The 19,670-nt window shown below is 38.8% G+C and overlaps 1 protein-coding gene across 1 annotated transcript; it reads left to right on the top strand.

Moving 5' to 3' along the window:
- The first annotated feature begins 5,137 nt into the window (after window positions 1-5,137).
- Window positions 5,138-18,024, top strand: FAM168B (family with sequence similarity 168 member B). The gene is made up of 6 exons (XM_026046711.1): window positions 5,138-5,213; window positions 6,480-6,563; window positions 9,687-9,829; window positions 10,658-10,835; window positions 12,295-12,420; window positions 13,406-18,024. Exons 1-5 carry the CDS (start codon window positions 5,144-5,146, stop codon window positions 12,405-12,407), a joined length of 588 nt encoding a protein of 195 aa, XP_025902496.1. The 5' UTR covers window positions 5,138-5,143; the 3' UTR covers window positions 12,408-12,420; window positions 13,406-18,024.
- The last annotated feature ends 1,646 nt before the right edge of the window (window positions 18,025-19,670 follow it).

Here is a 19,670-nt window from a genome sequence, read left to right as displayed (position 1 = left end):
CTCGGGGGCATTCCGGAAAGGAATGGCGTTTCCCACCGCGCCGCGGGGGATTCCTGAGGCTTCAGAACACGTAGGCGAGCACCGGGCGCCGCGCGGGAGCAGCCGGGCCCGGGCGCAAGCCGCGAGCGGCCACGCGGTGACACGCGAGGCCCGAGGGCCCGCACAGCCAGGCGTGCGGCTGTGTCCCTTCCAGCGGCAGAGGAGCCGCGCTGAACGTGGCCACGTTCCCTCGCTGCACCGGGCTTTCCGTCTGCGCGGCCGCTTCCACTGCGGCACGTGTGGTTGTCCCRAAGTGTCCTAAAATACCAGTGTGCGCGTAACGCGTGCCTCCCGAGCCGTGCCCTTCGTGGTAGCGATCGTTTGCTTCAGCTCGCCCGGCACGGAACTGAGCTGGGGGCAAAACGCTTTTTGGGGGTTCTGCCGCTCTTGAGAACTTGTAACAGTTTCCGCAGCTCTCCGAGAGGAGTGTGGTGTAAGCTCAGAATGAACTGAATGAAACTGCTTAGCAGAAAGATGGTTTACCAAGAAACAGAGTATGCAGATTTATAGTTTACCAAGAAACAGAGTATGCAGATTTATAGTTTACCAAGAAACAGAGTATGCAGATTTAACTTAAATGTTGGGGCTATGACTCCGTTGTGCGGCAGAACTTTGTTCTGGTTCTGCTTTGTTCTGCTTCTCTTAGCTGATGTACTTGATCAGAGTTGGTATTACATGGCCTTTTTGTAAGACTCGTACTTTGAGGAACTGTTAATTTTGCAATARTAACTCTTCTGAAATAAAAATAATTACGTACCAGATCTCAACATACACAAATTGGAGCTAACAACTTTAAGCCCATACCACTGGGGAGAAAGAAAACACATAGAATTAATTCTCTAGTTATTTAAATGTGTAATCATATTGTGTGTGCCTTGACCAATACTGGGCACAAATAGCCTTGGTCTTAATGTAACTTTTTTTTTTTTTTGATTCTCTTAGTTTTAAAATCTAAAACTACTAACAGAATACTTATAAATGAGAATTTTATTGATTGAAGATGGTTAAAGGTCGCTTAACAGCTCTGTTCCYTTGTAAGTCTTTCAAAAGACCATGCACATGAAGGCAACCACAAAAGGGATTGCAGGTGTTTCTCATTCATGGAAAGAACATCTTGGAATGAGAGTGGGGAGGAAAACTTGCACACGGATGACTTTTCCAGCTCCGTCTCTGACGTTATGTATGAACTTGAGCAAAGTTATTCATCATCCTTTTCCAGACTGTGGTTCCACAACCTAATTCTGCACTGTCACCACTTGGAACTGGTTGGAAACTCGGTTCAGTTCTGAGTTGGTARAGGGAGAGGGGGAGGGAAGAAGACTTAGCATCTCTGTCTGTCTCCCCCCAATAAATCCTAACAAACAGCAAAATTCTGTCAACCTGCTTAGCTGGCCTGGCTTATTTCAAGGGTTCGGAGTGGCAGAGCTGGCTCGAAGCAGGGAATGGGGTTGGTGCAAGGGGAAAGTATGGCAGGCCTGTGTAAGCATTGACTTGAGTGGGCTTGAGTCAAACCCATGCTCTGTTATGAGCTGAGGGGTGTTGATTTAGCCCCTGGTGAAAATCAGTGACCTGTGCTGTGGTTTTGGAAGAATGGAGTGAAGGAAGTTCCCCGCATTGAATGTGGTGTGGGAAGTGTAGTTACAGACTTCAGAAAGTCGTGGATTTGGCCAGGATGAGCCCTTTTAAGGTAATTGTCCAAAAGTGCGTGTTCTGTAGCCCAGGATTGGCATCAAAGCGCTATACTTGAGAGGCTGAAGTCTTGACAGAATCCTCATGCAATTGAATCTTTAATCAGTGTCAGTTACTTGAGAGCAGAAGTATCTTGAACTATGTCTTTATTCAGCAGTGGTACTGACTGTTTTTAGTTTATAAGCTACTGGGGTTTTAGGTGTTGCATTTTACTTCTTTAAGCTTTGACTGTAAAGCAAATGGGCAAAATGCAAAACATTAGGATGATAATTAAATTTGTGCCTGTTAAAGAATTGTATTTAAGTGACAAGTGAGTCTTTTATACAGTCTCTTAGCAAATAGATAGCCTTCCAAAACTGTTCCAAGATGTTTTAGAATGAATCTTTTCAGCTTGAAGAATGAAAATGTCTGATTTTGGCAAAATATTTATTGGGGAGGGTATTCTTCCCCAACTCTTGTGATAGAATTCTGTAATAAATAACCACAAAGTAGCATTCAGTAGGTCTTGTTCTCAGTTTTTTCCATGCAACTTTGAAAATAAGTAGTGAGAAAATACACCTCTTACAAAGAAATGTGCGGTTAAGTGCTGTATATAGTTGTTTTAATTTTTTTCTATGTATTTGTGTAAAATTATTTTAGAAAATAAAAGCTTGGCCCTAGCAAACATGGAATATGAACCATTTACCCTATCCAAGTGTTCTTCAGTGGTCTCTAACCAGAACATCTGCAGTAAGTAGGGTTACCTGCAATTCAGCTGAAAGACTTATTTAGCAGATTTTGTGTAATTTATATGCAGTTGGCTATGTGCAATTTATATACAGATGATGCACAGTAGACATTTATTTACATACCATTAACATGAGAATGCTTTGGAGTGGGTGCCACTGAAAAGGTTGAAAACCATGTTCCCTTGGGTTCAGTTTGTACTAGTTCCCCAGTGTTTGATGTGGACTTCAAGCATCACAGAAGAGTGGACTGCAAGGTTCCATATTTCAGTAGAACAGAAACCCTTCAAAGTAAAATTATGGTAGGAGTGGGATGATTGCAACTACTGGGTAATGCTGTGTAATTATACTTGCACATATCAGGTCCTTCACAGAAGATCTGAAATAAATTATTTTTAGTTAATGTTGGATCTGAGGCTTTGTCCACGTTAGGAAAACTTGCAAGTGTGCTTGATTTTTTTTCTTYCCCCCCCCCCTTCYTCTTCACCTTTTCCTTCCTTTTTTGTTGCCTTTCAAAATGGTGACAGAGCTGCAGAGACTGTGAGGGGGAGCATGCGCATATTTGTAAGGATACAGGGTTGGTGAGGGAGACTATTTTAGATTTGAGTGGAAAGATGCAGCTATCGCCTGTAGGACTTTAATTTCATAATCTAAACATGCCAATACTGCCTTGAAGTTTTGATTGGAAAACTCTCCTGAGTTTTGTAAGCTTAGAGGCAAAAGCCTCTGCAGAAAGTCAGCTTTGAAATAGGGGCAGAGGTGGGACTGAGAAAGGAATTCAGGGAAGGTCATAAGAGGAGGGACTAAAAGTGGTCAAGTAAGTGAAAGTCCTTGCTTAGAAAGGAGGATATGTAAAATACGGAGARCAGAAAAAACAACCTTACTAGATGAAATATTAGAATGGCATCATAGGTTGACTGATGAAGGCACAGATGTARTGATCTAAATTCTAATGTTCATAAAGAAGGACACTTGAAGAAGAATGATTTGTTGTAGAATATTTCCAAAGAGATTTGTGCTGGACTGCTTTTTCCATGTTGGTCAGGTAATGAAAGCTGCTCTGGTATATAAAATATGCTTTTGGTTATATAAAATAAATGCTGCTTTGGGGAACTTTCTTCATGTTAGGCAATGTAATGACAACTTGGTTTTAATTTATTTTATTGTTCTGTGATGTAATCAATATGCTGCAACTAAGAGCAGTTCAGCTTATGTTATTTTAGTAGTTTTACTTACGTTTTAAAAAAATCCGGTAAATTGATGAATCTTGTAATTCTTGCACATTGAGTTGGTGTGGTTTTAATTTCTAAATTCCTCGTGTTGTACAAATGTTTCTTTTGAATCTGTTGTGGCGTATTAGATACTGCTAAAAATCTTGCCACAGAGCCTAATACTGTTCATTTTAACAGGCAAACTGCTAAAAACTGCTTGTTTTATGTGCCTACTTAACTGAGGCTTGTGGGAAAAGCAGATACACTGATAAACTTAGATTGCTGTCACACCACATTCAGTAATTAAGCTAGTGCACTAGTGCAATGTAATTATGAAGTTTATTTTGCTTCATAAAGTTTGTATTTACAAAACTTTGTAAAACYGTAGCGCAAACTGCATGGCGTTGTGTTTTGTTCAGGAAGTTTGGGCGTATCGAGATACAGATGGACAAGTAACTCAAATACCAGGTACTAGCGGTTGATAAGAAAGTCTGGTTTGATGGTGTGTCCCTGTCTTGCCATCAGAGACTATTTCTAGTGAAAAATTCTCACCTGTAGTGAGAAGATCTGTAAATAYATGCAGAATATCAGAAGCACAAGCGAGAGGGATTAAAAATGTGGGGGGGGGGGGCGGGGGGTGAGGAGGGAGGGTTGTTTGTTTTGTTAGAAAAGTAATTGTGAACAGTCCTCTGGCGTCTCATGCTTATAACTGCCATGCAATTATTTCTAATCTATAACTAAACTGTAACTAGCTAGGAAACCTTGAGAAAGCATCTTCAATGCCCTCTTTCTTACCTTGGTGTTGACATACAAGGTTTGCTTTGGGCACGAGGGGTTGAGTTTTATTCCTGCCAACACTGCTAATTATAGGTGCCTTCTTGGGGTTTGAATACATAATTCAGAAATGACTGGACCCAGCTGCCAACTCGTCATATGCTCCTGGAAAGTTTACAGCAATAAATTACTTAATTAGCTTTCTAATACAGAATGTCTTTTTCCATTTAACTCGGTAGTAATTGAACTGCTGATGGTGCTGGTAAAGGACTGGAATCTCAGGCTTGTAGTGCCAGTAGTAGAYGAATATGAACATTTGTGTATCTTGGTTAGATGATTAAAGCAAGAAATGGGATGAGACCCAGACTGATAGGAGGTGCGCGCAGATAAAGAATGTAGGTAGTGTGAACTGCTGTRCAGGGCTAGTGGATTTGTGCCCTATGGAAGCACTAGTGATGAAAAACTATGAAAATACACTTCACAACAGAGRATGTTTTGTACTTGAGAGATTCTCTCTCTGAAGGTTCGTGATACTTTGAAACTTAATTCTGAAATGACTCTGTCTTGTTTTGTAGTTGTTGGTACGAGTAGTAAAATTGCATTATATTCTTTCATTTCTAGTTCCATGTTGCTGCTCAGAATTCAGGAATTCCTTATACTAGAGTAATTTTCTTTATCTCTCTCCCTAATTTAGTTACTGAAATCATGAATCCTGTGTATAGCCCTGGATCTTCTGGGGTTCCCTATGCAAATGCCAAAGGAATTGGTTATCCAGGTAAGTAACATCAGATTTCAGTGAACATCATTTACCTTAATCTCTATTATAATCAAGAAGAGATGATCACATAGTAATGTCTTCACATGTGATTTTTTTTGAGTGAGATTTCAAGAATCATATAAATTGTTCTGAGTGTTCTTTAATAGCTCTTCTAAAGTATCTTATCTCAGGAGCTCTAATGATTTCCTCCTGCAGGAAAAGGAGTCAAATCTATTTCTGTCTGTATTTGGCTGACACTGTTAACCTTTCTCCTCTCATTTTTGTTCATCAAAAATGATGAACAGTTGACTGCTGGAAGTATGTCCAGTATGGAAATATAAAAATATTTTAAAACTTGTGCTTCATATTAGGTAGGATACTTTCTTCTCTTTCCGTATTACTGATTTCTCTCCTAGAATCTGGTACATAAATGAATTTTCTTTACTGTGAAAYTTAATACATAGTAATATGAAGTGCATGTAACTTCATATGTTTACAGACTGCTTTACAAAATGGAGTTAGTGTATAGACCTGAGCTAAATAAGTTATTTTGTTAGGAGTAATTGCTGTGGGCTTGGGGATTTATGGAAAAATACAAGAGCTTCAAATTTGAATAACACTTTAAACCTAGTAGCTTTGATAGATATGACACTGGTTAAATGAATAGTCATTCCATGTTGTGTAGAAGTTGACATCTTTCTATGTTGGCAACAAAATGTGGCAGTAGTGTTGTCTTAGATGTTACTCCAAACTGTAAAAAGAGTAATGTGGACAAGTTGCTGAAAAAATAAGCTATGATTACGTTCAGTTATTTCAACCTAACAAACTTTGTATATTTGTTTTTTTTTTTTTTTTTTTCTTGCTAATGATATTTTAACCCTATATTTGAGACCAATGTTTCACAGTGTTAGATTAGCTATAGTGTTTCTTCTATTCTGGTACAGAAGATTTGATCTACTGTTTTGCTGCTGTGAATCACATACAGTTGAGTGTCACAATACATTGGATGAAACTGGTAAGCTAGTCAGATATAGAAGCATAATAAGAAATCTGTGTTAAATGAAATGGGCATTTCAAGGTGCTTGCAGTGCTTTGTACCCTATACTTGTGCCATCTCTTATGTGGGAAGTCAGTCACTGAGTTTTTTTTAGAGATTTCGTTATTTCTGTGAAAAAGACTGGTCATTTCAGCTAAAAAGATGTTCGATGAGAATCTTTGGGAATAAAACTGAGCTAGACTATGCAATTAATCTGGAAAATAACTTTGACCTATTCTTTCTTCTAGCTGGCTTCCCAATGGGCTATGCAGCGGCTGCTCCTGCCTATTCCCCTAATATGTATCCTGGAGCAAATCCTACCTTCCAAGCAGGTATGTGCAAAGTCGGTGTCTAAGCAATAACYTGAAGTCCAGAAATTATTAGGAAGAACTTCTGGGGTTTAAGGTAACATGTGTACTGTGGGATAAGCTTTGCAGTGCTTTGAATATGAGTCAAAGAATAATCTGATAAATTTTAGAGGAATATAACTGTGCCTTAAGATTTGTTCTGTTGCGTTCTTCTAGCTGCTGTTTCTGCATTTAAAACTTAAATGCTTTTGCTCTGTGCTTTCTTTCACTGCTTCCTTCTTGACTTTGCTTTCTAACCTACCAGCTATTTCTAGGTTTCTGACTTTTTTTTTTTTAATTTTCATTTGTCTGCTTGGCAGGTTTCTTGAAAGTTCGTTCTTTTGTTGTTTTCCTAGACTGTATCTCTTTCCAAATTCAGTTGGCTGCCTGCTTTCTTGTTCTTTTTGTCAATCAGTCTCAAATTGATTATCTGAAAAGCTCAATTGCTGCGCAGAACTGTCTTGCCCGTAGTGGGTTGTGTGGAATGATACAGGTAATTGTGTTTACATGCTTCTTAAGTAAGGAAAAGGAAATATGAGCTGCCTAGAAAAAGAAAAGTCAAAGAATAGATCTAAGCGAAACCAATGTGCTCATGTAAGATGCTTTTATGTAATTCCATTTTCACTAATATGACATTGATGTACTAATACTTGAAACAAAACAAAAACCAGTAGCTCTTTATTTTCACTTCACTATATATTCCTTGACTAGGAATATATCTGGTAGACAAGCATTCCTTGAGGGATTATTACCTACTGAGGAATTCCTTGCATTGTCTTGTTCGTGTGCATCTGGACTACCTTCCAGATCTTTCACTTGCGTATATTATGCCAGCTTTTCCAAGAATATATATGCATATGCAAATTTGGCCTTGAATACCTTTGTGAAAGGATGGCATTTCATCCTGAGAAAATACATCACGGGAGCCTGCTGGCAGTTGTGAAGTTCAGTGTTTCTGAAGTACGATCTTTTATTAACTGCCAGGAGACTCCTGTTGGTCATGAAGTCTTAACATCACTCACAGTTCTGGATATAATTAGATATCTTTTAAAGTTGTATCACGCAGTAGTATTTGAATGTGCCATGACATTGCTGTTTAGAACAGGCATCTTTTTACAAATATTTTCTTAAATTTATCTATGTTGGAATAATCACATGGTGTACTTTTAAAACCTTTTGTCACTGAAAGAGAGGGAAAAAATGAAGCGGGAAGGCAGAAGACTTCTGATACAGATGTACCACTTCACAAGAATCAAAGTTAAAATGCCTATGCAGTTATATTGATTGGATTTTAGAATGAGAGAGGGCTTTGCTGCAACTACCATTTGTAGTTCAGTGCCAATGTGGCCAGCACTTCAAAATTTAGGGGAGGGGGTGGTTTTTTGTTTTGGGGCTTTTTTTTTTTTCTTTTTCTTGCTTGTTTTTGCTTTTTCTCCTCAACACGAATACCTCCTCATAGTGGAATAAAAGTAATTTCCCCAGCATGGCATATTTTTCAGCTTTTGAAGGAGTTGTACRAAGCACAGTAGAGTTTGGATTAGTGCTATGGTGGACTGTTTTGATGTGTCTGARGATTTGAAAATGTTATTAAAAACAACATAGTAAACTCAATTTCTCAGTTAGCATGATAACTTTCTACATGACGAGTGAAGTAAAATTGAAAAGCATACTCCTGCAAGAAGAGTAAAGGTGATCTGTCATCRCTCTCTCTATACAGATTTTTATGTGCCCTCTCACAGAAATACAGTGTTATAAATGCTGTATGGTTTCAGATCTCTTCTCAGGATTGAAGTCAGTACATTCTAGCCTCAGATGTTTTTTAAAGTGAACTTCATCTCTATTCCTGTAGTCTCTATTTTATTTTTTTATATATATACACACACACACACACACACACACACACACACACACATATATATATAAAATTACCAAGTGTTTTTAATTTACTACTTGTGTTATTGTTTCACTAGTTAGTACTGTTCTAGCTAAAAAGAAGTTTTATCACATTCTAAATATATGAACTTTAGATTTGACTGATTTCGAAGCTGACAGAATCCTCTCACATATACTTCACCATGTCAAATTAATTCTTAGAACTAATTCTTTCTCTGCAGGCTATGTAACATGCATTCATTATCCATACAGTCCCTGTGCTTTGTTGTTAAAGCAGCTGTCAATGTCTTCCATTGCCTAAGTGGGATTTCTTCTTAGCATTCGACTGAACTTCTGAGAAAAGTAACAAACGCAGTTTTATCAAACTCAAAAATTATCAAAATCAGAAAGATTTATCAAATGCTTTTAAAGCCTACTTTTTTTCCTAACTATTAAATGCATATAATTTGCAGCTCTTAAATATATTTACATATAAGGATGGCTGTTACCAATGTCCTGTGAGTTAAAGTAATGCCTAAAACTATTCTCTTGATTTTTTTTTATTTTTTTTTTGACTATACAAATAAACCTCCATCCTTGTTATTCAGTAGATGCAACTGGTTCAGTAAGTTTAGGAGAAATCAGTGTACAAAATTACACCGAGCTCTAGGGTTTGAAGGATGGCTTCTTTTCATTATGGATTTTCTTTATTTTTGGGGAGAGAAAACTGCCGGAGTTCTGGACCTAACTTCCATAATAGCCACGGGTGGCTGCTCCAGAGTCGGATGGTGACTGCTTTGCACCATTTCTCAGAGATCTGTCAGCAGAGGCAGGAGCAGACGTTTACTTGCTGAGAACACTGTGACTAGTGCGGAGGGTCCGCATGAGCTGTGAGATCCTTCCAGCACRGAGCACCAGTGCAGGCTCAGGCTTTGACCTTTTCTCAGAATAGGTCAGGGCTCTTCTCTGCTGCTCTCAGTTTCTTTACCAGTGGGTAATGCTGATAACACTTTTGTGTTTCCACTCCAGGCCTTAGTATAATCTTATAGGCAAATGTTACAGACAAACTGGTACCAGAATTATATAAAAGGTCCAAGTTGCGTATGGATTTTGAGGGTAGCCTACTAAGTATTCATATAAAGCAAGAAAATTAATAAAGTTAAGGTAACAGTTTTCTTAAGTAGTGTACTGACACTTATTTTTCATATTTTTAATGCAGACTTAACTTTGTTTCAGGTTATACACCAGGCACCCCATATAAAGTATCCTGTTCACCCACCAGTGGTGCAGTGCCACCGTATTCTTCATCGCCAAATCCCTATCAGACTGCTGTGTACCCAGTTCGAAGTGCCTATCCGCAGCAGAATCCGTATGCACAGGTAAATCCCCAATCCCACAAACCTTTCTTCTGTTGGAATAGCACTTTGGTTTCAGTGTAATAACTGCTTCAGCTGTCTTATATCACCTTTATTTCTTCATGAAAGTTCTTCGTACAATCTGTTTGCCTGCGTTGACATTTCCTGTCTTGACAGGACTCTATACTCATTGAAAAGTGTTTGCTTTTTAAAAAGATAGTAGATTTTTAATAGTAGTTTTAGAAATGAGCTCTGGATTCTGCTACTACTGTTTCTTGATCTTGTTTTGACAAAAATTGATGTAAGCTTACTCTGATGACACTGTTAAGGTTCAGAGAAATACCAAGTCTCATACTAGCCAAATGATAAAAATTACTAGTAGAATAAAATTAAGAGACACCTCAGTAAACTAGGTGTTGGGGGAAAAGTCAGCCTCCTTTTATTCAGAGGATATTTGGCCTGTCATGTAGGCTTGAATTGAAGAGAATTAACAAGCATGTTGTAAAGTTGAGCTAGTCTGCTTGGTATGTTTGGATTTGCCAAAACCTTTGGTTCTCTAACCAAAAGCAAATGAAGGATGTACCTTTTAGCTGAAGATGCAGAATCTGTTGTGGAGTTCCACAGAGGTCTCTGCTATTGAGTGTTATATGAGAAGCCTTTAAAGGGGGCTGAATGATAGAAGCTTGTCAGTGAAAGAGAACTGCTCAGAATAGTTGAGTGCTCCAACTTCTCTTCTGTAAATACATTGCATTTTAGAATAATACTTTAATTTGATGGTACCTTCATGAAAGAAGATACAGCCTGTTTATTTTCCTCACCAGATACACAAAATATCATTTTCTTTCCTAACAGCAAGGCACTTATTACACACAGCCTTTGTATGCAGCACCACCCCACGTAATTCATCACACCACAGTTGTGCAGCCTAACGGCATGCCAGCAACTATGTATCCTGCTCCAATCCCACCACCAAGAGGAAATGGTGTGACTATGGGGATGGTGGCTGGGACTACTATGGCAATGTCAGCAGGTATGTGGGCTTTATGGATTTAAGTTTTCTTGAAGTTCTTCATTCAGTTTGAGGCAGAACATAGCCTGTTTTTTATAAAAATATATTGTGGGAGATGTGCCAGGCAGAATGAAAAGAATTTGGATCAGAAAGGGCTTTTCCAGGCCATTCTCAAAGCACGTCCAGCTAGATGAGTTGCTCACTTGTCCAGGGATTCTTTGGTTATCCCCAAGGATGGAAGGTTCCACAGCCTTTTTGGGCAGCGTTTTCCAATATTACACCACCTTTATGGTAAAACAGTTGTTCTTTTTATCTGTATAGCATGTCATGTATTTTAGTAACCTTTTGCTTCTTGCTCTATCAGTGTCCAAGTCTGACTYCCATCTTCTCAATACCTTTCCAGTGCAGTGGTAAAGGTAGTAACAAGCAATTCCGCCTCCTCTTGTATCGCTGACTGGAATTCTTTTTATATTGAGATTTACTTGCAGTGCCTGGAGGTCCTCCGTGACCYGACTAGGCAGTGATCAGGGATGTCATCTCCCTAATGCCATGCTCTGAGTTAAAATGTTTGATGAAAATGTTGTTTAACCAGGATCTAGCCTCATGTGAGTGTTTGCTGAGAGTGTGGCATGCTTTTATGCAGTAGATATTAACTTTCTTGGAAATGTTCCACACACTTCACTCAAAAACAAAGAAATATCCAACCAGATCTTAATTCAGTAGTTTAAAAAAAAAAAAAAAAAAAGAGGGTCGTGAGCTTGTTTTCAGATTCTGGTTTGTGTCTCTTGTCAGACTTATAATTTAATTGACAAAATCCAAATCTAGTGATGTGATTTATCACAAACTGAACTAGTATTAGAGTTCATTTCCGTTTCATACTTCCATGTTCATGAAGGAAGCTGCTCACAAGTGTTCGTCTGTTTATATAAAAGTGCTTTAGAATAAACTTAAGTTCTGGTTAGCCTGTTTCATTCTGTTGTCTCCCAGTTCATAAAAACCTATTGGCACTAGTGTAGACAGGAACTAATTTTATTCAATTCATCAGTCAGTTGTCTTTACCGTCAGCCATTTTAATGTTATATAAAGCCTGCTCTGGCAGAATTTTGCAGTGTATAATGTGCTTATCTTGCAGTGATTCTGTTAAAGCCATTTTTTAAATAATGAGTGTCTCTGTGTGCATTGRGCTAAGCATCAAAAAGATTGTCTTGCAAAAATACTTGCAGGAGGGTTTGGCCTGGATGTAAAACAATATTGGTATTTTTAAATCTGAAGATGAACAACCTATAATTGAAAAAATCAATTCTTGCATGTTTTATAGTCTAAACTATAGTATACTATACATTAAAGTATACTTTATACTGTCGTATACTTTATACGTATACTTTAGTATACGTATACTTTAGTATAAAACTAAAAAATAGTTTTATTTTCACTACAATTTGTGAAAATGCATATTAAAATAATGTTCTCTCTGTCCTAGGAACTTTGTTGACGACTCATTCCCCAACTCCAGTAGCCCCTCATCCAGTTACTATGCCCACATATCGGGCTCCAGGAACACCAACCTATAGTTATGTGCCCCCACAGTGGTGATCGTCCTGGCAGTGTAAGTTAATGGCTTGAATGAAGGTAGTTAAATTATACATATAAATAACAGCAGTGCAGGTTCTTTCAGGGAGATTTTTTTTCAGAAGGTAAGTGAACTGGGGTGCTTCAACATCTTAATTGAGTAAGTTACACCAAATACTGCTTGAGTAATAGCTGCTTCTGCAAAGGAGAGAAGCATGCTAGGATTTCTTCAGCTATTCTTGCCTTCAGAAAATTACGATGATTTTTGTTCTTCAGTGCATGTGGAATACAAATGGCTTAGTCTCAAGTTTCTTATTAAAATCCATCTGGGACTGCAGGGTTAACTTAGTATAGTACCATAGGATTCATAGGTACCCTTTGAATTCAACAGTATAGTGATACCTGGATGAAACAACATTACTCATKCAATTGTGGTCCATTCAGTTTGTCGTCAAGTTAATTTTGTTTTAACTTACTTTGCATTTTTTGTTTCCSTGACTAGAGTGGTGGTTTGCCACTTGAGCCAGTCATGTAACGCCATTTTCTTTGCTGCAATGCTGCATATCAGGTTGCAGATATGAAATGTTTCACATACAGAGCTCATTTCATCCAAAATGCAGTATTGCATGAGTATAAAAAATGAAAATTATGCCATGGTTCAGTTCTTGACTGCTGGTAATTGGACTTAAAACACCTTTTCAGCACTACAGCTTCTACTAAGTTATAATTGCTAGTGCCAACAGAAAAAAAAAATGCAATAAAGATGATGGATGGAAACCAATGTAATGTTCCTACCTAGGCTGTTGTTCCTCAACCTGTAGAATTAGTGACTAGTGATTTCCGTTTGCCTAGATGAGGGCTAGAGTAGCATTAGATGACACTTTTTAACGTCTGTTGCGTACACCTAGCACCGTGGAGTATGCTGTATTAGAGTACCACATTCAAATAGTTTTCCACATAATTGAGCTTTTTCCCTGTGCTGCTTTTTTTTTCCTCTCCTTCCCTCTCTCCTTCCCATGTAGGTTTGAAGATGGGAGATATGCAATCAAGAAATTGAGGTTTAAAAGTTGGTGCTGAAGCCCTCATGCCTCCAACCAGGACTTTTCTTCTGAATGCTTTCAACACTTGGCTAAACACTACTAATTCCTGATCACTGAAGATTTTCCAGTGCTGCATATCTTACATCTTGGAACTCCAGCAGTTAGTCTTAAAGCAAATCCTGTTTTGTGGACTGTCTTGCAATTTTTTTAGCTAACTATAATGATAAAAAGGGAGTATAAATTTATTCTGATCCATATCTAGGTGAATGCATGTTAAAACACAAAAACAAAGCTTGCTCAATCTACCTGCAGTGACTGATGCAAAAACCATCATATGCAAATCCAAAGGAACCGAAAAGTATTTTACAACTTGTATCACTAATGCACTGTTGTAATGTATGCAGGGTCTTAAAAGGTAGAATCATGGAAGTGAGTTTCTTGATAGTATACCATAATATACATTAGATAAGTGCTTCAACCTTTCTGGGGTTGATGGAGTTGCCAGTTTAGAAGGGGCACTTTTTATTTAAGTGATGTATTCTGTTCACATTCAACTAACGCAAATTGGAGTGACTGGAAAATGAGTCAGACAAGCTGTAGAAATCCTGCACACAATTACTCTTCTCCTTACCTTATCATTTTCATTTTATGGATTCAGTGTTATACAGATGTTCTTGGAGATCAAAATGAAATGACAAAGGTAATGCTGTGTGTCAGTAAATAAAGCAACCTTCCTTGAGGCAAATACTTGCTGTGAGGAGTAGGAGGAGGTAACATCACCTGCATAATGAATTGTACGTCCTGGGGAGATACATATCCAGTGCGATCTTTCACGTGATGCAAGATGTGTCAAAGTGAGACTGCCACACAGACTGATAGAAAAACATTTTTGTTCCTGTTCTCAGTTCAGGAAATCCATGCCATTTTCCCTAAAGAATCTCATAGCTGAAAATGTATGTGCAGTTGACCCAGCTTGCTTTCCAGAAATCTAAGAAATGGTAAGGTTTTCCACCACAAACAGGAGGAGTTCAGCTGCATCTTATTCTGAGGAAAGCTTGTGTGCCTGATGAGTATGTTAAAGGGGAACAAACCATTTTCACACAATTTCCTTAGTAGCTTCTTGCAGTATAGGCTAGGGATATGCTCTAGTAGGACTGCCAGAATGTAGAGTTGGGGAATTTTCCTGAAAACATTTGTAACTGTAGTAGGAGCCATTTGTCGGTTACAGCGTGTTCGCGTATTCTTTAGGGTGTTTTTTTGTTTGTTTTTGTTTTTTTTTTACTTCCTACATTGCACTTGGAAGCACGTAAAAGACTGACTGCAGATTAGCATTTCATTGCAATGAGTCATTTCGGATATTCTTGCTTGCAACTTCAATTTTTAAGAGTACCTCAAAGCATATGCTGTGGGGATAAAGGGCTAGCCTTAGAACCCATTTGTATACCAAAATCGTCATGGGAAAGATTTTAAATTTTTAAATTTGACTATTGCACATAAAATCAAGGTTTTTCCTACACCTGCATGATTTATGATTCCAGGAAAAAAAAAAATGCAATTTCATTCTTTTGGATACAATCTRCCTGCAATAAATATGCAGTAAGAGGTTATAAAATATTGTTCCCTTTTAGGCATTTACACAGAGGTATATCAGGCTGTAGTGTTCTTGTAGGTTAACTTCCATTCAGAAGTGTTTTTTGTTTTGTTTTTTTCTAACGTTTATCTAGTTGTGCTTTGGTTTGGGGTGTTCTGCTCCCATACAGATTCGGCAGCTACCTCAGGGTAGCGCCAGTGCTGAGTTGATGCCGCCATTCCAGTACTCTGCCCCGGTGGGAGGCGTATGTACCCGACAACCCATTGGCGGCTAGAGCCTTCAGTAACTATTTTGTACCTTAAGCACTCTCCATATTTTTTTTTTTACTTCCATGTGTGTGGTTATTCTTTTGTTTAATAAAGTTTAGGATTATTTTGCATGGATCATTGTCAGTGGATTGCCCCTTATTTCTAATGCCTTGAACGTAACTATGGTGTTGATAATAAGTACTTTAAACTTTACTCATGAGCACTTACTGCAGCTTAGGGATTTCCATATGTTTTTATATGGAGCAGAAAATGACCCCAGACAAACCATTTGAATCTGTACTGCTTTGTTCAAGCCTGTTTATTGATTCCTTTTGTGTAGTAGGTTTGCAGCTTCGGTTAGTCAGGTGCGCCAGAGAGTACAGTGAACATTAACACAGGCTGTTTGTCCAGTTTAGCTAATGTAGAGTTGAAACTTTTGTTGTCTTAGTATGATTTTAATAAAGAGTTGAGGTGTGAAAGAGTGCTTCATTGAGGGGAAGCTGTAAAGAACAAGCTCTGAGCTTCGCTGTCTCCTGTCTTGTCACCCAGTAAACAAAAGCTTTGAGATCCATAGGAGAGAACTTTCATGAATGCTGCGTTAGAGTCATAGGTAAGGAACAAATATGGTCWCCTATATCTTTGCTCCAACTTCAGATTCCTAGATGTTGTCTTGGAATTGGTCTCTGCATAGTGTTCCATACCATTTAGGCAGTCTCACACTTACTTGAGCACTTTTTTCTAAGTTGCATTTTGGGATTCATCCGCRAGGGGGAAACTCTACCTGTTTCCAGAGGCATCATGCCTTCCAGATCTGATGATGATGTGCTGGGAGGGAGGAGCCTTGTCTCTAGGAATTTGATATGGGAAGTAACCAAAAGCACAGTGCAAGGGGACGGGGGGGGGAATATGTGTGTATATATAACTATCTTCATGGTATTTTGTTGCAAATAGTAGAAAGCGTGGATATAAAACTGGCAGGGGAAATTGTACATCATTAAACAGGCGTTTACACAGTGAGGGTCTTATGAAACATTCTCTCCTGCTTTTTATATAACATTCCCTATTTAGAATTCCTTTATAAATAAATACACAATATGTGTTTGCACTAGAGCTCCTCAGAAAATGAAAAGCGCTAGTGTGGTAGAAACATTTCAGATCAAGTCTCTCTTGGGGCGGGGGGGAAGAAAAAAAAAAAAAAGAAAAAAAAAAAACTTTAATGGCAGCTTTATGTGATAGATTAAAAAGTACTACTTTAAACCTGGAACTGAAGATAACTGTTGCAGCAATAAAAAGGAGAAGTTCAAGATAGAWTTTTTTTTTCCTTGATTCAAATTTCAAGTGTTGCATTTAGATAAAATATTTTTAAGACTGAGGTGTTCCCTATATCTGTAACAACTGATGAAAACGTCTTTTAAACGTAGCAGCAGCAGAATAAAAATGACTAACAGTCAGCACCAGAAATGCGTAGCCCTGCTCAACGGGGTAGTGGTTATTGATCAAACGCTAGGGAGGAGAACAAAGAACCTACTACTATATCTTGCCAATGCTTATTGTAACCAGACATCTCCAGTTTGAAGTTTCTAGGAGACATACAGGAATATGCTGTTCATGAAAGCTTCTTTTGAGAGTACTATGCAAGTTAAACGCTTAGATGCAGTGGTAGATTACAAAAGAGTCCTTATTTTAGTTGAAGTCCTTCCTCGTATCATTTTATCCACTGAAAAAACAACCTTAAGTACCACCATGTCTTAGTGTTACCGGGGCGTAGTTCATGGTGCAGGCTTGCGTACCAGAGTACTTAACGCTGGCCRCTCTTTGTGAGCATTTTGGCTTTGCTTCTACTCAAGCAATAGGCCACTTAGAGTATACGAGCAGGAAATAGATCCTAATTGACTTGGAATCACTCCCCAGTGCTTAGGCACAGTATTTGTATAACATTAATTTGGGTCTAGAACATGTTTTTTGCTTGGATAGATAAGCACAGCGAGCTGATGCCACCACTAACTCTAGGCTTTAACTGATACCAGCAAGTAGGAAATACCGTGTATGCAAAATCTCCCGTTTTAGAAACATGAACGATAGTGATGCTTCAGCCAAAACTTGTGGGAAGAGAGGACGGATGCTGTGGTTGTTGAGTTGTACTTTGCGGTTGCCCGGGATGTGGTTTGTGCAGTAGTCGTAGGCAGTAGGCACGAGCCCTCTCCAGCTTCCCCAGCAGGCGTCACTGGCCCAGGTCAGCATTTGCACAGGGTCGAAAGCAGTTGCTAGTCCTCACGCTGAAACATTTGTCAACACCTGCTAGAAAGGCCTAAAGAATTAAGCTCCTTCAGACTTTTCTCATTGAAGTGTCAGCTTTCTAATCCTGTATTGTACCAACTCTTAAGCTCCCTGTAGAGACCCTCAGATTTGATGAGGTAGAAGGCCAATTAAAAGGAGCGAGTGCAGCAGTGTGAGGGCTGTGTTTAGTTGTCGAGCCTTGCGAAGAGCTGAGTTTGCTCTGAGACCTCCGAGTTGGCGAGGGCTTTGTCAGCAGCCTGTGTTCACCCACCGGTGCTGGTGGGTTGAGAGGAAATGAGATGTGTTTGGCAAAGAGAAGGAAGAGGAATGGTGCTTACCTGGGGACATGGAGACCTTTTCTCTTGTGTGTTGARTATAACACTTAAAACATCTGAATTCCACAGGTAGTAAGGGTCCATTTGTGATAGAAAATACTCTATAAACAATTTATGGGCTCTGGAGATTAAACATCAAGAAAGCAAACATGACTTTTTCTAAACTGTTGTGACTTTTGGGCACTTAGCAGGCAAACTGGGAAAGCTTTTTTAGCTGGCTGCTGTACAGACTTGTTTTAAGTAGAATGGATTTGTTAGTGGTTTTTTATTATTATTATTATTATTTCTTGTTGTAAAGCTATTATTGGCTGCCCTCATGTCTAAGATTTGAAAAAGTGAGTGCATGCAATGGAAGTACAAGAGGCCCCAGTAATAGTTCTTCATGTTTGTTATGAAATAGACACAGGTTTCCTTTTTATGACTTTTTTTAAAACTGTTTTGCAAACAGTTATATTGGTACTTTTTTTAAGTTTAGGTCAATGTTGTCTTCCAGAATAAGTTTTAAAGCGTCACTCACTCCTGCATTGAACTATTGCATCAACACAAAGAGTGGAGATCCCATTCTGAGCCAGTTCAATTGTGAAAATTCATACTTTTTTATTTTTTATGCAATTCAATGAGTAGATGAGCTCAGACTTAAATTCTTAAAAGCACGTTTATTGTAACAAGAATTGTTATGTATTAATACTTCAGTTTTCAATAAAGATTGACTTGTGTTGCTTATTGTGTTTTTCTACTCTCTTTGGTGAGCCAATCTGTATTGAAAAATTGCTGGCCAGTGACACAGTATGTTGAAACTAATGAAATCTGATGCAGGGCAAAACATTTGAATCAGTTAAATGGTACAGATGTGACTTTTCTCAATCAGCTTTCTTGAGGACTAACAAAACGGTCATGGGTGCTTCTCAGTGGGCAGTGAGCGGCTCTTTCTGAGAGTCTGGTGAAGGTGGTGCAAATCCACCTCGGTCCCTCTGGAAGCACTGCCTGGATTATTTGTTTATTTTAAGCTTCTGGAGGAAGAACGGCTGGAGATAAAGGGAACAAATGTGAATTTTCACAACTCTTTAGCATTTACTTGTTAACAAATTACTGCTGTCTGCAAGATGACAGGTATTAAGATGAAAGTCATTTCAAGTGGGTGCATTGGGTGTTCCAAGGGAGGAAAGGGATGAGTGGGTGTGATGTGTGGGCAGTCATCCTACTTCTTTAGATGAGGCGGGGGGTGGCTGTCAATGGCATAGTGTTAAACTGGAAATATGCATGTTATTTGGGAGGCTGTACTGCTTGAATTAACCAGCTATTGTCATTTATTGTAGGTCTCCAAAAATAACTTACCTGGTAAATTCCTGTGAGAGCAACACGTGTGGAAGAGGAAGGTATTATGTCAATAACTGCATCAGACTACAACAGCAGTGCTTGGTTTTGGACATGATTGCAACAGGGTTTCTGTGCGTGTGCCGTGAAGTAGTTCAGCTTCTGGACACTTAGAATCACCAAGGGAGATATCATAGTGTGTGTTACCTCAAGCTAATTGCTTGTGTTACCCTGAGTTTGCGGAAATTTTGCAGGGAGATATTTTTGCAAATCATTGGAGCTGCTTAAAATGGAAAATTTTCAGCAAATGCCTAAGCAATGGGTTGCTGGAATCTGGTTACCTGGGAGCTTTCCTTTGGAGGAAGTGTCACTCRTCATGTTGGCTGCTGAAGGTGTTGTGGTTCATGGTTGCGTCTGCCTTGTGTGCAGGAGGCTTACTGATCTCTTGGATTTCATTTCAAACTGCAGCAGGCTAGTAACTG

This window comes from Nothoprocta perdicaria, unplaced genomic scaffold (genome assembly GCF_003342845.1).
Source record: "Nothoprocta perdicaria isolate Ctin4 unplaced genomic scaffold, notPer1 scaffold_459, whole genome shotgun sequence".
Classification (NCBI taxonomy): domain Eukaryota; kingdom Metazoa; phylum Chordata; class Aves; order Tinamiformes; family Tinamidae; genus Nothoprocta; species Nothoprocta perdicaria.
The sequence above is the reverse complement of the archived record's forward strand: the minus strand, read 5'-3'. Positions and strand labels throughout refer to the sequence as shown.